The sequence below is a fragment of the Biomphalaria glabrata genome, chromosome 10, assembly GCF_947242115.1.
Source record: "Biomphalaria glabrata chromosome 10, xgBioGlab47.1, whole genome shotgun sequence".
Lineage (NCBI taxonomy): Eukaryota > Metazoa > Mollusca > Gastropoda > Planorbidae > Biomphalaria > Biomphalaria glabrata.
In genome coordinates this window covers 36,820,678-36,837,324 of record NC_074720.1, presented here as the reverse complement: position 1 = coordinate 36,837,324, position 16,647 = coordinate 36,820,678, and the positions used below count along the sequence as shown (strand labels likewise).

Sequence of the window (16,647 nt, the reverse complement as noted above, 5' to 3'; positions counted from 1 at the left end):
AATAGCGATATAAATGAATTCTTAATGATAGTATATTTTAATTTTAAAATTTTAGCTTTTTTATTTACTGATACCGATATATGATAAATTGTATGATATAGGATATGTGATATTTGATACCTTGTATGTGATATAGGATATGTAGTATGTGATGTAGGATATGTGATATGTGGTATTTGATACGTGGTATGTGATATAGGATATGTGGTATGTGATATAGGAGATAGGAGATGTGATATGTGGTATTTGATATGTGGTATGTGATATAGGATATGTGATACTTGATATGATGTATGTGATATATAGCATGTGATATGTGGTGATTCATTTTTTTCCAGATATGTAAGGACTAAATATAAGCTATTTAATGCATCTAAATTTTTTAAGCATCAAATAACTGAATTTCAAGTCTCAGGAGACAATCTTTTTTTCCTCGCAACTTCTCATATGACCAAAAAAAAAACATCCTTGCTACACAAGCACAGCCACTTGTTGGGAATTTAAGATCACTAGAGTGTTAATTACAGTGGTTGACTTGTAGCAGTCAACTTCTGGTAGACAACTAAACCTCTGTAGGCCGCTAGGCGTATTATATATTTTAACTTTTACAAATTTAAATAACTTGAACTTCTTTGTGAACAAAACTAAATAGAACTTTTATTACAATATAGACACATACAAGTTGAGATATATTGAAATAAATGTAGTAGACTTTAATAATAGTAATATAAAATGGTATTCTGAACAAAATCTAACTACAAAAAACGCGTCTTTTCAGTCTGGCGTTCTGGAGTCGTCTGTCCCACAAAAGAACGCTGACGACGATGCTGCTTACCTTGCGTCATTCACACTGCATAGCAGGGGCAGACAGCGTATCTTAATCGGCCCGGACATTACCATATAAACCGGCCCACAAATGGCATGTCATATATTTTCGGTGGGGGGATTTTTACTCCGCAATTTATATATATATATACTTGTCATGGGCGTAGCCAGGATTTTTTTTCGGGGGGGGGGGGGGGTGAAGCGCTAGGAGCTCCCCCAGCGCGGGGCGAAGCCCCCCCGCCAAGCACTATTTCTGATATTGAAAACCAACAAAATGCATATTCTGAGGTATCTACAGTGCATTTTCCTGCTATTAAAAAGTTCTATTTTAAAAACCTAATGTGCTATTCTTACTGACTTAGACCCTCCCTCGTCGTTCGGCGCATTTGCCATCAAGCTGTTTCCATAAAATTGTAGACTTCCCGCCAATACTAGCAAGGGGTTCTGGGGGAGCACCACGAGCTCCCCAGCGCGGGGCGAAGCCCCGCCGCCAAGCACTATTTCTGGTATTGAAAGCCAACAAAATGCATCTTCTGAGGTATCTACAGTCCATTTTAATGCTATTAAAAAGTTTTATTTCAAAAACCTAATGTGCTATTCTTACTGACTTAGACCCTCCCACGCCGTTCGGAGCATTTGACGTCAAGCAGTTTCCATAAAAATCTTTCACTGGTAATGTCTGAAGCCTCTTTCCACCTACCATGAGGACCTCCATGAATGAGTGGCGTCAAGTTGTACTAGGATATCATTGCAACTCTTCTTATGTGTAATTCATTTTGTCGGAGAACATGTCCCGCAAACCTCATGCGTCGTTCTCTCACAATCTTACTAAGGGGTCGACCCCCAGTTCGGCATAGGATTTCCTTGATTTAGATCCGATCTCTATAACTGACTCCTGAAATCTGTCTTAGCCATCTTTGTTGAGCTATATTTAGTGTTTTTCGATTTCGGGAGATGACTATTCACTGCAGTTTATTAATGAAGCCCTGCCACTGGTAAAAATGTGTAACCTTTCTTGAATACGCTCTTGGAATTAAGTGACTGTAGTTTGCTTTAGATTTTATATCGAAAAGAGAAGTTTTATCGTCAAAATCTTCTGTTGGGGGTTTTCCACCTCAAAATGCTCTGTAGGAAGATCTTAGACTTAAAACCATCTGGAGGGGTTTTAAACTTTAAAAAAAAAGCCATCTGTAGAAGAAACTCAAAACCCCCGATAGGCTTGGCTACGCTCAAATAATTTTAGTGTGTAATTTGCTTTTTATTTTATATTGAAGATGTATTTTTAGCACCAAACCCCTCTGAATTGGGTTTTAAACTCAAAACCCCTTTCGGCAACGCTCATAGCATTTTGAGTGCGTAATTTGCTTTTTTTCTTACACTGAAGATGGCGGGGGGTTTAAACTCAAAACCCCTTTGACTACGCTCATAGATTTTAATGTGGGTAATTTTTTTTTATTTATATTGAAGAGGTACTTTTTAGCTTCAAACTCCACTGGAGGGGAATTTAAACTCAAAACCCCATAGACTACACTCATAACATTTTTAGTGTATAATTTGTTGTTTTTTTTTATTATTAAAAAGAGGTATTTTTTACAGTTTACAGTTTTACAATTTTTTTAATTTTTCAAAACTGAGTCAAAACCCATTTAGCTACGCTCATAACATTTTGAGTGCGTAATTAGCTTTTTTTTTATATTAAAGAGGGGGTTTATCGTAAATTTTAGACGGGGTTTTAAAATCAAAATCTTCCTTAATTGTTCTCTAGGAATTAGGGGATTTTCGTTTGCATTTTTTTTTTGTTTTGTTTTATAGAAGAGGGGGAGTTAACTGCAAAAACTCCAGGTAGGGGGTTTAAAACTCAAAACCCCTGGTAGGGGTTTTTAAACTCAAAACCCCTAGTAGGGGTTTTTAAACTCGAAACGCTCTGGTAGGGGTTTTAAACTCGAACCCCCCTGGTAGGGGTTTTCAAAAACTCGAACCCCCCTGGTAGGGGTTTTAAAACTAGAACCCCCCTGGTAGGGGGTTTTAAACTCAAAACCCCTTTGGTTGTGCTAGGGCAAGTGATGGTTTAGTATTAAAATCTCACCTAAAATAAACAAAATCAAAGCAAAAAATCAGTCACTAAATTCGACCCCCCCCCAAGGGGGGATTTCATTTCGGTGGGGGTTTGAACCCCAAGAAGCCCCCCCCCCCTGGCTACGCCCATGATACTTGTTACGTCTTCATATTGGATGAGACTCTTTAGACATAAAAACGACAATCACAGTTTATAAATACTTTAATCTTTATTAACACTCAAAACACTTTCTTGTTCATATTCCTCCATTTTTGGTTCTTCTCCCCTTTCAACACGCAATCGCACCATTTCACATTCACACTAAGATGTGTATATGTAATTGATCTTCATTACATTCTGATCTGTCATTCTTTCAAACGTTATTTCTACCCTAGAATACTTTCTTCCTAAAATTAGTGAAAAGACAGTACAGACCGCCAAAGGGCAGCTAGGGAGTCCGGGTGAGCGCTGTGAGCTCCACCAGTGGGGTCCGGGGGTCATTATTTCAGTTATTTTAAGCTTTAAAAATGCATATTCTGAGGTATCTAGAGTGCAATTAGCCCGCTACTCTTCCGCTAAAAAAAAAAAAAAAAAACCAAATCTGCTATTCAGTGGAGTTTAGCAACTGGTAGACAATGGTAAAATGCTTTAGTTTTTGTATTGGAAGGGGAAGGGAAACCACAAAACCCCTTTTGGCTTCGCTCATGAAATTTGGTGACTGTAGTTTGCTTAAGTTAGCTGCATTGGGGCAGTAAGTAAAGTTTCCCTTTCAGACAATGAGGTCTGAGGCAAGTGATGGTTTGAACCCCTCCCCTCCCGACTACGCCCATGTGTCATTTTATAGGTGTAAGCCTAATTCTCTACAAAATATATAAAGTTTGATAACGCATCAAAAACTGAATGTATGCATTCGTATGATTACATACTGTATTCTATTTATACATGTATGTAGTCTGAAAAATATAAACAATACAATAGCAGCCTAATGAGTTTGAACCTTTTTAAGTTGTCTGCATTGAAATTTTTTTTCTTTAGTCGCGACCAGACCGGCCCATTCGGTACCAGCCCACCGGGCATTTACCCATTTGCCTATATAGCCAGTCCGACCCTGCTGCATAGCTAACCTCTTAACACCGTCACCACAGAGACATACAAACACACTCCATAACACAGAGGTTGAAGCGTTTTAAATCTTTTCCCTCCTTCTGATGTGTTCCTATCTCTATCAAATACATTAGTTAAAGATGGCTCTTACTGGTTGTCTGATACTGTACGAAGCAACAAAAAAAAAATATATATATAGAAGTGCATTTTTAAAAACAAAGCTTATCTAATGGAAAGACCTCCGCACTTACAACTAAATCCCTCAAAAAAAAAACGTAGAAGTTATTTCCCCTAATTCGGAATCAAACAAATTATTAATTACCAATTCTAAATTGACTAATTAGTTAATTTTTAAAAAATTGATTCATGTTTTCTTAGGCAATAAATAATCATTTCAAGTTTCAACGACAATTTGTGTCGGAGAAATAGCGTGGTCAATTATCTAAGGGGATGAAACCTTACATTTTTAGCCGTATCTATGAATACTAAAGGATTAGTTTCGCTTGTTGTTATCAAATAAAATAATTAATTATCAGTAATTTATTGACTAATTCTGTCTTTTTTATTTTTTGTTTTATTGATTCATGTCTTGTCTATGTCAATGAATAATTGTGCACATTTTCAGCTTGATCCAAGAATGGGTGAGGGAGAAATGACGTGTACAAACATTATACCAGACTGATAGACAGACAATCAGACAGACAAAATAAGTTGATATAAGCTTTGTAATAAAAAAATGTTTGTCTTACTTTGTGAAAAAAAAAAAAAAAGAGATGTTAAAAACTGTCTTTAGTTTTGTGCAGCAATAAGCTACAGTTAAATGCCTGGAATTTTATTTCAGTTTTTGTTTGTTTATGTTTCAGGTGCGCTGAACTGTTTCCAGTGTAATAACAGATTTGGAGGTGTTCCCAATACCTGTGTGTCCCCAAAGAACATGACTGGCTGCATCGGATGCTTGAAGACCTTGACCAAAGTCAAGCTGAGAGATTCTGGGTACATGGACGGCTGGGAGAAACGTACGTTGTTGGCAAGGGAGATAAACATGCAATAATTGCTGCCCTCTGACCATGTCAGAAAGTTTACCTTCCTCTTTGCCTAGCCTTTAGTATGTTGAACTGTTGGGGCACAACACGTGATCTATCCATCGTCTTCTTCCATTCCTTTGTGTCATTGGCCTTGAATAGAATCTCTTTACAAAGATTGACTAGTACATTCTTTAAATATTGTGTTCCTATCGCTTTCTCTGTCTGTCTCCTCTTCTTTTTCCTGGTTGGGCCATAAAGTTTTAGTTTGCGTCTTTTTTTTTAAACAGAAAGGTGACAAACTCTTTAAAATAAAAATAACATGAGCATTTCGATGTATGGATTTACGCTGTCCATCATGTGACAAAATTATTTTTTTTTAATAAAAAACGCGGGATATCGTTGTAAAGAAGGGAGTGGGTGAGTTGCGGGAATGGTTTCACGAAGGGTACAGAAACAACTTCTTCAGCGACTATTCGTTCTCAGTTCTCAACAAATGCGGGGGGGGGGGGGGTAACTTCACTAATGGTTGACCGAAAATCAGCAGTGCGACGACAAGACAAGAGCTTCAACAATAATTGATATGCTATAGAAAGATACTAGGTATCCCCTACAAAAAACGCAAAACAAATGAGGAGATTCGAAACAGGATCACAATGGCTATTGGGCCCCATGATGACCTGCTGACCACAGTAAAGAAAACGCCAACTAAAACATTATGTCTATTGTCGCAAATTGATTCTAGCTGTCCAGCTAATGAAGTCTAGATAAGACGGTGCAGAAAATGTTCCCCAGCGTCTATTATTTATTTTAATTTTTAATGAATACATGCGGGAATTTCCTTTTAAGATGATTATACTTTGAAAAAAAAAATATCGGTCAATCCAGAGTTTTCACTGTGTGGCCAATAAGCTAGTATTTTTTTGCCCCAAAGACATGCAAGGACTGTTACATAGTGTGAGAATCGTTAGAGACGTTTTTTGAGATACGTGTCTACCAAGGTAGGTTCCATCTTCCATGCAGGTTCAATCCATGACGTTACAAGCTAATAGAAGGAATCGTACAAATATATATTTTCTTACTTATTTAAGTAATGTATACATAGTTGACACGTTACTAAAATTAATTTATATATTGATTAATAAACACATGAAAGTAAGGTATATAACTGTGTAAATAAAATTTCTATTCCAGTGTCGGTGGTTGTCTCCCGTGTGTGCATGAGACCTGGTTCAACTTTTATCAAACCTGCAGGATGCTATAGACAACAAAACAACGGCGGATACACGGAACGCTGCTTCTGCTTTACGGACAACTGTAACTCAAAGGCTAACACATTGGCCACTGGAAGAACCTTGGTTTCGTGGATCGCATTATTGACAATTTTGTCTTCTTTGACTTTTGGACATTGGCAGTCTTTATTACATACACTCTAGTAGTTTTGATTCATTACAACAAGAAGACATTACAATACAATCTACGTTATTGACAACAATAGTATTCACGTGTTGAAAGAAAATGTTTTATAGATGATTCATCGTCCTAAGGAAATATATTATATCTGTATATATTTTAAATTGAATCGTTGACCGCTACCAAAGAAGCGGGAAACAAGGGAAACAACAATGATAATACAGAAGTTAGCACGAGCTACCTCCCTTTAAACTAAAAAAAAATATATCTTTTTTTTACAGACTTCAACAAATTTAGCTAAAATTTTTCGCTTAAATGTCATTTTTGTTTTCAACTTTCTTTCTAAAGCTATTTTGGGTGATATTTTGCAGGGGGGGGGGGAGTGTCTTAGGAGTGAGATAACTGTATTTGAGACACATGAGACCGATTCATTTATACGTTAACAGAACGTCAGAAACACTTGACGATATTAAAACATGTATATTTCTTCTTGTTTTCATTCAATTCAATCTTATCTTCAAATAATTGACTGAAGGTCTATGATATTGAGCAAACTTGACATTAATATTTGCCTGAGACATATGTGATCTGGCTGTGCTTATATTCTATTTAAGCACAATACAATGGACGACGTGTAAAGTGACGTTCATTCAAAAACTTTTGTTTATGCATGCTTATGATAGTGCGGTTTGTGTTTATGTATGTTTATGACAGTGCGGTTCTCAAGCCTATCATTAGAAATCTGATATTACAAATTCACTGAGAATTCACTTAGACTTCGGCTGCCTGGTCGTGCGGTATGCGCTCTGGACTGTCGTTCGGACTTCTCGATGGTCCATGGTTCGTACCCTGCCAGCTGTCATCCCCCGTCGTCCTGCGGGAGGTTTGGACTAAGAAGTAGATTATATTCCACTCTGAAGGAACATCCGAAACATATAAAATAAAACAAGACATCGCAGATGGAGGAAGCGTTGAAGCAGGCCAGAGCTCTCCACGAGATGCAGTGCGATTCGGATCAATGGATACACCTATGATGAAGTTGATTATTTCTTCAGAAATGGATAAAGTTTTTTCTTTATTTCATACAATTATACCTGTAAAAATGAACAAAGAAAACTGTGTATTTCTGTGTTTTTTCTGAAATTATATGATTGGTTGGATGAAGGCGTCTGAAAAATGTAAATGATCTATCTATTATGATGTACAGAGAATAGGACCTAAGAGACAAAAAAAAACATGGCTCATTTTAAAATGCTTTAATCTCTTTAGCATGTAAACAAAAGAGAATATGTATGATTATAGAAAAAAGGAAGATAAAAAGAACATTTTACTTTCTAGTGTCTGGATTGAGACCTAGTTGGTGCGAACATCTTTAGTCCTAGAAAAACTACAGAAAAAAAAAGGTGTAGTGGTCTGGAATGTAAAGCTGATTTCTCTATCTTGACGTCGATCAATCAAGGTAGGTAATCTTTTCTTTTCAATTTAGTTTTCATAATATTTTTATCGCTATTATTTTTGTATTCAAATTACCAAAAAAAAAAAAATCAAATAAAAATTAATAAACGTGTTCTCCCTTATTACACAAACCAAATTAAAATTTAATTCACGAAAAGATGAAAAAAATATTGAGGTCTATTCAAGTTTTCTTGTCGCCTTCTGCGTCTATCTCCGACAAGGGCATTCTAATGGACGTGTCCCGACCTAGCGAAACTGTTGAATGGATTAAGTATTGCTTCTACATAGGCATACTGTCCACACCAACCCCCACAAGAACTTGTTATTAGTAATATAGTCTTGCCAGCTTATGCCCATTATGGGGCGAAGGTATCATTGATTTTTCATGAAACTGTTGGTCCATTAATGGCTTAGAAAAAAGTATATGCAGCACAACTTCTAGAACGGTCACTTTCACATGTTTAATATAGGCCTACCATGGGCGTAGCCAGGATTTTTTTTCGGGGGGGGGGGTTGGTTCCCCCCTCCCCCGGGAAAAAAATTATATGTATTAATGTGTGTGTGTGTACATAATCTTTATTACATTCTGACCCTTCATTCTTTCGGAAGACGTTTATTGTGCCCTAGAATAGGTTCTTCCATGAGTTAGTAAAAAAATTGTAGATTCCCCGACATTACTAGCAAAGGGGTCTGGGGGAGCGCTAGGAGCTCCACCAGAGCGGGGCGAAGCCCCGCCGCCAAGCACTATTTCTGATATTGAAAACCAACAAAATGCATATTCTGAGGTATCTACAGTGCATTTTCCTGCTATTAAAAGTTCTATTTCAAAAACATAATGTGTTATTCTTACTGACTTAGACCCTCCCTCGTCGTTCGGCGCATTTGCCATCAAGCTGTTTCCATAAAATTGTGGACTCCCCGCCATTACTAGCAAGGGGGTCTGGGGGAGCGCCAGGAGCTCCACAGCGCGGGGCGAAGCCCCGCCGCCAAGCACTCTTTCTGGTATTGAAAGCCAACAAAATGCATATTCTGAGGTATCTACAGTCCATTTTAATGCTATTAAAAAGTTTTATTTCGAAAACCTAATGTGCTATTCTTACTGACTTAGACCCTCCCACGCCGTTCGGAGCATTTGACGTCAAGCAGTTTCCATAAAAATCTGTCACTGGTAATGTCTGAAGCCTCTTCCCACCTACCATGAGGACCTCCATGAATGAGTGGCGTCAAGTTGAACTAGGATATCATTGCAACTCTTCTTATGCGTAATTCATTTTGTCGGAGAATATGTCCCTCAAACCTCATGCGTCGTTCTCTCACAATCTTACTAAGGGGTCGACTCCCAGTTCGGCATAGGATTTCCTTGATTTAGATCCGATCTCTATAACTGACTCCTGAAATCTGTCTTAGCCATCTTTGTTGAGCTATATTTAGTGTTTTTCGATTTCGGTAGATGACTATTCACTGCAGTTTATTAATGGAGCCCTGCCACTGGTAAAAATAAGTAACCTCTCTTGAATACGCTCTTGGAATTAAGTAACTAGTTTGCTTAAGATTTTATATCGAAAAGAGAAGTTTTATCGTCAAAATCTTCTGTTGGGGGTTTTCCACCTCAAATGCTCTGTAGGGGGATCTTAGACTCAAAACCATCTGGAGGGGTTTTAAACTTTAAAAAAAAAAGCCATCTGTAGAAGAAACTCAAAACCCCCCGATTGGCTTGGCTACGCTCAAATAATTTTAGTGTGTAATTTGCTTTTTTTTTTTTTATATTGAAGATGTATTTTTAGCACCAAACCCCTCTGAATGAGGGGTTTAAACTCAAAACCCCTTTCGGCAACGCTCATAGCATTTTGAGTGCGTAATTTGCTTTTTTTCTTACACTGAAGATGGCGGGGGTTTAAATTCAAAACCCCTTTGACTACGCTCATAGATTTTAGAGTGAGTAATTTTCTTTTATTTAAATTGAAGAGGTACTTTTTAGCTTCAAACTCCACTGGAGGGGAGTTTAAACTCAAAACCCCATAGACTACACTCATAACATTTTTAGTGTATAATTTGCTTTTTTTTATTATTAAAAAGAGGTATTTTTAAACTCAAAACAGAGTCAAAACCCATTTAGCTACGCTCATAACATTTTGAGGGTAATTAGCTTTTTTTTATATATTAAATAGGGGGTTTATCGTAAATTTTAGACGGGGTTTTAAAATCAAAATCTTCCTTAACTGTGCTCTTGGAATTAGGGGATTTTCGTTTGCATTTTTTTTGTTTTGTTTTATAGAAGAGGGGGAGTTAACTGCAAAAACCCCAGGTAGGGGGTTTAAAACTCAAAACCCCTGGTAGGAGGTTTTAAACTCAAAACCCCTAGTAGGGGTTTTTAAACTCGAACCGCTCTGGTAGGCGTTTTAAACTCGAACCCCCCTGGTAGGGGTTTTTAAACTCGAACCCCCCTGGTAGGGTTTTTTTAACTCGAACCCCCCTGGTAGGGGGTTTTAAACTCAAAACCCCTTTGGTTGTGCTAGGGCAAGTGATGGTTTAGTATTAAAATCTCACCTAAAATAAACAAAATCAAAGCAAAAAATCAATCACTAAATTCCGACTCCCAAGGGGGGGGGGATTTCATTTCGGGGGGGGGGGGTTGAACCCCAAGAACCCCCCCTGGCTACGCCCATGAGGCCTACATTGCAGTTCTTGTATGAAATCTAGGACCATTTAAGCAGAACTTCTATATAATGTTCGGTATTCATTAAGACATAGGCCCTACGTAGGCCTATAAAAGGTCTTAGCTTTATCTACATTCTACACCATATGTCGCTAGAGCTCTAGGTTACAATGTAGGCCTAAATCTGCAATTTTCTAACAAGGTAAAATTGTGGTTTGAATATTAGGCCTACTTATCCTTGGACGGATCTTTCTGGGGCCACCTGTCACACAGACTCTCTTTTTAATCTTATTATTATAGCCTACTATTATTTGTAACTTACTCATGCGAATTGCTGTACCATCATTCCCATTCCCCTCTATTTTAACTATTTTCGAAGCTTTGAAAAAAATGTTTTAACCACAAACATAAATAGAAGCCCCCCCCCCCTTTTCCCTACCAAATAAAAAAAAAAGAACTATTGAAAAGCCTGTTTACATAAAAAAAAAAAAAAAAAAGTCCGCAAAATCAAAACGAAGTTCACCAACAAATTTATATTTTTATCAATTGCTTTGATCTTTTCTTAAATTTGTATTTACCTGTCCACGAGATGGCGCCGGCGTCGCCCTAACACTTCCGCTTTTCGATTAGATACCTGTAGATCTATTATAAGAGCTATTTATCGCATAAGAGGAAAAAAAGGACATGCATTATTTAATCTTAATTGTTGTCTCGGCAACAATTTTGCCTTTAGGTAATTATTAGAAAGCAATACAAATTGTTTAGTTTTAATTTGGAAGTCGCAATGACTGATTTCTAAGTCTACCTGTTGTTTACCTGCACTCAAAATACCTGCCTTCATAAAGTTCACAATTATAAGTGTAAACCAGGAAATGACCTCTTTCATTTCTAAAGAATATAATTTATATAAATTCTTTACTAGAGTCTAGATCTATTATTCAAATTATTGATTCCTAAATAAGTAGTCTCTACTAGTAGATCTATAGTGACTATAATGTATAATACTATTGCTCAAAAGGTTTTAATTAGTCTCCCTTAAAACTTACTTTTGATTACATATATCAATGATTTGTTTATAGGTCACACACTGCACAGTGAGTGACAGTGACACTTCAGAAATGTCTTTTTATTTCCATGTTCTACTAGTACTAGCCCTCCCTCTTTTAATCTAGACATTTTTTTAAGAAAAGACAACAATTTGGGCAATTAGCATCATCACTGCATGCAAAGTATCCATATGTTATAATTCAAATAATTTTATAATGATTAATCTAGTCATACATTTCAATTCTAAGAGACTCTGCATCCTAATCATTAATTTTCCTGACTAATTCTTGCAACATCTTCTGTGCACTAACATAGTCCTAGCAATATGGACAGTTAGAACTATATATATTCCTTTATCTTTGAGTATTTTATTTGCTTTTAAAACTGACTTATTACTGTGAAACCTCAGGGGAACAGAGATGATAGGGCCACAACTGCACCTCTCAATCGAACTTGGTTCTGAGCAGCTTTCTTAATCTTCTCCCGGATGTCGTTTCAGTATCCTTAGCTTCGCTGATGACCAATCTCTTCTAGTTTTGCTAGAGTCTGCCCACTTTTCTCTTTCCTTGTGGATTTCAATCAAATGTCTGCCTTGCTGCGCCTTGCAACATTGGTTGCTGGTTTTCTCAGGGTGTGTCCAATCGAGACCATTCATTTTAGAAGTCCTGAACACTGACATGGCAATGCACTATGGGCAGTTTGGACCATGTTGTACAGACATGTGACATAGCAACTAGCTATTGCTCTAAACAGCTCTATACTATAAAAAAAAAACTGCCCTCTATCATGATTAGTCTCGGTCCAGCTCCACTTTCGCTTCTTATATCTCCCATGGGGGCTATTTGTTTTTGTTTGGTTCTCCCTCACAAGTTGACTCCATATCTTTTCAGGCCACCTAGTTCCCAATATTCAGAGAAAGCATCTTTTGGCAAAGGTCTGGAGTTTTTCATATTTGTCTTTGTGACTCTGTGTCTCAGAACTGTATAAAAGAACCTTTCAGATCTTGTTCTGTAATAAGACATTGCTTTGCAGTGCCAAATTGTTTAAAGAGCAGTTTAGTATTAAAGGCAAAACTAGCTCTAACGTAACATTAATGAGATTTCATATATTGTCTTTGCTAACTAACCCTAGTTCCCAGATAGGCAAAAATGTTCAGTATGGAGGATAAGCTATTAATTAAATAATGTTTATATTTATTTTTAATCATTTTTTTTATATAATTCAGTGTTGTGTGTATGTATTATTTCTACTTTTTCGTCCTCTGCTCTATAAATTTTATCTTATCTTACAGACACATTACTTCGAGAGAAGATAATTATGCCCTACACTAAGGCCTACATCCATATATGTTTATCTAGTCATGCTTATTGAATAGAGACTTAACTCTGCGAAGTTGTTGGTTTTTCTGGCTGATTCAGGCAACCCATTTAATGCTCTAACGGCATTAGGAAAGAAAGAGTACTTTTATAAAGATTCATCCATTAAACCTATTAATTAAGTTTCACATGACCGAAATTTCCTAAAACCCTGTTGGTATGGAGTAAAGACATTATGATTATCTAAGTGGTTATTAATTTAGCCACAATATATTATATTTTTTAGCATTATATATGTGGTGCTGGTGAATGATACTCGTTTGTAGTTTTCTGTATCACATTTATCTTTTTTTTTTTTTAATAGGGGAGTGACATTATCTTCTTTCCAGTCTTTCTGTATTCTACCTTGATTAAGTGATACCTGAAAAAGTTTTGAACACTGATGCTAGCTCATTGCTTAAATCTTTTGAGTAATCTAGCTGGAATATCATCAGGAGTGCCTCTAAGCTTAATGATTTTACTCCAGTTTAATATGAATTCATCCCTTTTAAAGACCTCTTCTAGTTTTTTTTTCTTGACATTTGAACAACAAGCCAAAACATATATCATGCAGCCATCCTATTTTTTCTTGATTTCCTAAATAAAGTCAAATGTCTCAGAATTTCATAGTAATATTAATGCTTCAGAAATTCACTGGATTTTCGACAATATAATTGAAAGATGAACTATGGTACAACTGAATCAATTTGAAAAAAAAAAACAACAACTAACTATTATGCATTTGATCACTTTCAGTGTGTGAAGCTATCTCCTGTGCAAGCTGTCAACAGCTAGCCAACAAGGAATGTCAAGATCCGATCTCACAAGCTGATTTTGACACCTACAATGGTGATTGTGGGGACGACAACGTATGTGTCAAGATGACAACAATAGTCAAGATCAGGGACTCTGGCTACATTCAAGGCTGGGAGAGAGGTAGGGTTATGCTGATAAATGGATGATTTACTTTCTAGCTGAATTGAGCGATCTCAGATTATTATTTTTTTTTTTTTTGGTAAACCAGTTGAAGTAAGGATGTGGTGGGTCTAGAGGATTCCTCTTTAATGACTCCTTTTTTTTTCCCTGGTCTGCTTTCCATTTCTATCTTTTCTGTGTTGATCATAAAGAGGATTTTCCTCATATGACAAATAGTTTTAACACTTGTCCAAGTAATCAACCAATAGGCTACTTGGGGATGGAATTCTAAGTCTCTGGCTTTTAGTTATTTGCTTTTCAAATAGGCCTTCAGAACAGTGACATCTTTTACAAAGTAACAGGTTTCAGTTATATTTAGGAGATCTAACGAATTTTTACCACTTTATACTTACTAAGTAGTCTGTAAGGTAAAATGCTATTTTTTTCTGCAAATACCACAAAATTTTCTAAGACTGGGGAGATTTTGCCCCTAATTTTATTATTTTTTTTTTTTTTCACTTCTCATCAAGTAAAATAAAAAAAACTCCTTGTCCCAATTGCCATATTTACTATTCCTGATATTTCAAATATTGTTTTAGATATTTGGATAAAAGTAAAAAGATTGCTGGAATATGAATCAAACATGTTTTGCCTTTATGAGAAGCACTCAACTAAAACAAAACAATTCATCATTATCATCTTGTCAACATCAAATTATATCACTTTATCACCATGATTTTTTAAAATTTTTAACAAGTTATATTTCATTTTAACAGCTTCTAAGGTTGTGTCTCGTTATTGCGAAGCGAAATCAGGCAAGCCAGACGGGTGTCGGGGTTGGCAGAATAATGGAGGAATCACCATCAAATGCTACTGCTCAACAGATGGCTGCAATTCCAGCCATTTTGTCTCTCCATCACTTGTTTCCTTAGTTGTTTCTATCGCTGTGGCTTTATTTCTTAGTTTACATGTAGCGCAGCATTAATTACAAAGTGTGTTGTTACTTTGAAAGGAATATTTGTGTGTGCTTGTGAATTTGAGAGCAATCTTTTCTTTTTTTTTTTAATTTGTGCCACTGTTTATAATTTAAGAAATGGTGATTGTCAAAAGAAAGGCACTTTTGTATCACTACTTAATTTGGAAAGAAATCTTCCTCTTAAGAGGTGATACTAAATGTATGTCAGTCAATGTAGGTTAAAGGCATGAAGTTGATGGATGAGTTGCACAAGTCTTTGTGAGTGTTCATTACATTTGTTTGTATCAATTTTTTAAATCATTACATTTGTTTCTTGTGTTTGTATATTCATGTACATAATGCACCATTTCTTTTGTATATTTTTATGCAAATAATGAAACATGATTTGATTTGTGAATCTTTTTTTTTTCTTAAAACTGCTGTTGGTAAAAATGGAAATATTTGAACATTGGACTAAATTGATTGTGCAAGACTATTTTTTACTCTTGAGCGGACTTGTTGGTTTGGTACATTTTTACTGTCTAGTGATATCAAAACTACATTTATATGTCTGATTCAGGTAGAAAAACTTCTCTACATTTCATCAAAATAGTTTTTGCTGCTTTTTTTTTTCAAAGAAAGAACTATGCTTATTGATGTTTGTAAATATATCAGATAATATGATATTGGACCTTTGATATTCCAACTATTTGAACTGTGACCTCCCCATCAGATTTTATAAGGAAACATTAACTGTAAAACTTGGGTTTTTTACTTGACATTATGCCAAGGGGTCAAAGAAAAACAAAAGATGTTGGTTTTACTTGAAAGGTTGCTTTTTTTTTTTTTTTTTTCAAATACATGTGAACAGGCTATAGCATCTTATATTTATATTACTAAAAAAAAATACACTTTGAAACTGTAATATTAAAAAAAATTAGCAGTCAACCATATAGGATTATCCAGTACTGAAACTATGAACTAAGAACAAATTATATCATTCTTGTCAACATTTTTTATTTGAAGAATATTTTGTTGTCTAGAAATCAACTATATTTATAGCTTTTTTCCTCCCATGTAAACTTGTACATTTCTATATAGCAATATATTTTCTGTGTTTTTTTAAATATTTTATTGCTACCAGACTGTATGTGGTGCCTTTTACATTCATGAATTTCTATTTGTAGTTGGCAGCAGTTAATTGCAACCTTGCATGAGTATTTTTCTTTATCTTCACCTCAAATGTAACACTTGTTCCTATCACATTTTAGGTAGAGTTTGGACTTAGTTTCTTTGTTGTAATGATCTGTTAAGACCATACTTGATCTGATGTTTTCTTAGTGATGAACTAAACATTCCATCTTTGCATCTTTTATTTGTCTGATAAAGAAGTACATTGAACACGACTTCAGTTATATTATTCCAAGCCATCATATTATGCTATCTATACATACATTCCATTTATGTAATAAATTGTTCATTGTCTTTGAGACTCACATTATTGAGCTGTTCTACTGTACAGTACATTCCTCAAGAAGATTTTATTCATGTATAGTTTCCTAGAAATGTTTTTGAGTTACTGTTATTTGTAAATAATGAGTTGTCTTCAAAATTTTGTATCATTATAAGTGAGGTGTCATGTCTGTCATAAATCTTACTATTTTTTAAATAAATTTATACCTCCATCTCACAATTTTTCTTTTTGATGAATGCTTTGTTTCCTTTTAAAAAAAAAGTAGTAATTTAGAAAGATTGAAAAAAAAACAACATATACAGACATACACTAAAGACTGAACACATTTTAACTGTAGGAAAACATAGCATTTAAAATGATGATAATTGTT

General features: G+C 35.6%; 2 protein-coding genes across 2 annotated transcripts in view; both read left to right on the top strand.

Annotated features, from left to right (window-relative positions):
* Positions 1 to 7,873, top strand: part of LOC106058768 (uncharacterized) — a 32,286-nt gene extending 24,413 nt beyond the window's left edge. The window contains exons 2-3 of the mRNA XM_013216265.2: positions 4,849 to 5,001; positions 6,202 to 7,873. Coding sequence (XP_013071719.2) covers positions 4,849 to 5,001; positions 6,202 to 6,443 — 395 coding nt within the window. The 3' untranslated portion in view covers positions 6,444 to 7,873. The remainder of the gene's footprint in view (positions 1 to 4,848; positions 5,002 to 6,201) is intronic.
* Positions 7,874 to 11,104: 3,231 nt separating this feature from the next.
* Positions 11,105 to 15,924, top strand: LOC106058771 (U-scoloptoxin(05)-Er3a-like). The gene is made up of 3 exons (XM_056044187.1): positions 11,105 to 11,264; positions 13,690 to 13,869; positions 14,625 to 15,924. Exons 1-3 carry the CDS (start codon positions 11,216 to 11,218, stop codon positions 14,831 to 14,833), a joined length of 438 nt encoding a protein of 145 aa, XP_055900162.1. The 5' UTR covers positions 11,105 to 11,215; the 3' UTR covers positions 14,834 to 15,924.
* Positions 15,925 to 16,647: the final 723 nt, after the last annotated feature.

Excerpts from the sequence above, each read along its gene's own strand:
- LOC106058771 (XM_056044187.1), top strand. The coding sequence starts at position 11,216 with ATGCATTATTTAATCTTAATTGTTGTCTCGGCAACAATTTTGCCTTTA. Across the intron at positions 11,265-13,689 it reads GGCAACAATTTTGCCTTTAG|TGTGTGAAGCTATCTCCTGT; the intron begins GTAATTATTAGA and ends GATCACTTTCAG. Across the intron at positions 13,870-14,624 it reads CATTCAAGGCTGGGAGAGAG|CTTCTAAGGTTGTGTCTCGT; the intron begins GTAGGGTTATGC and ends TCATTTTAACAG.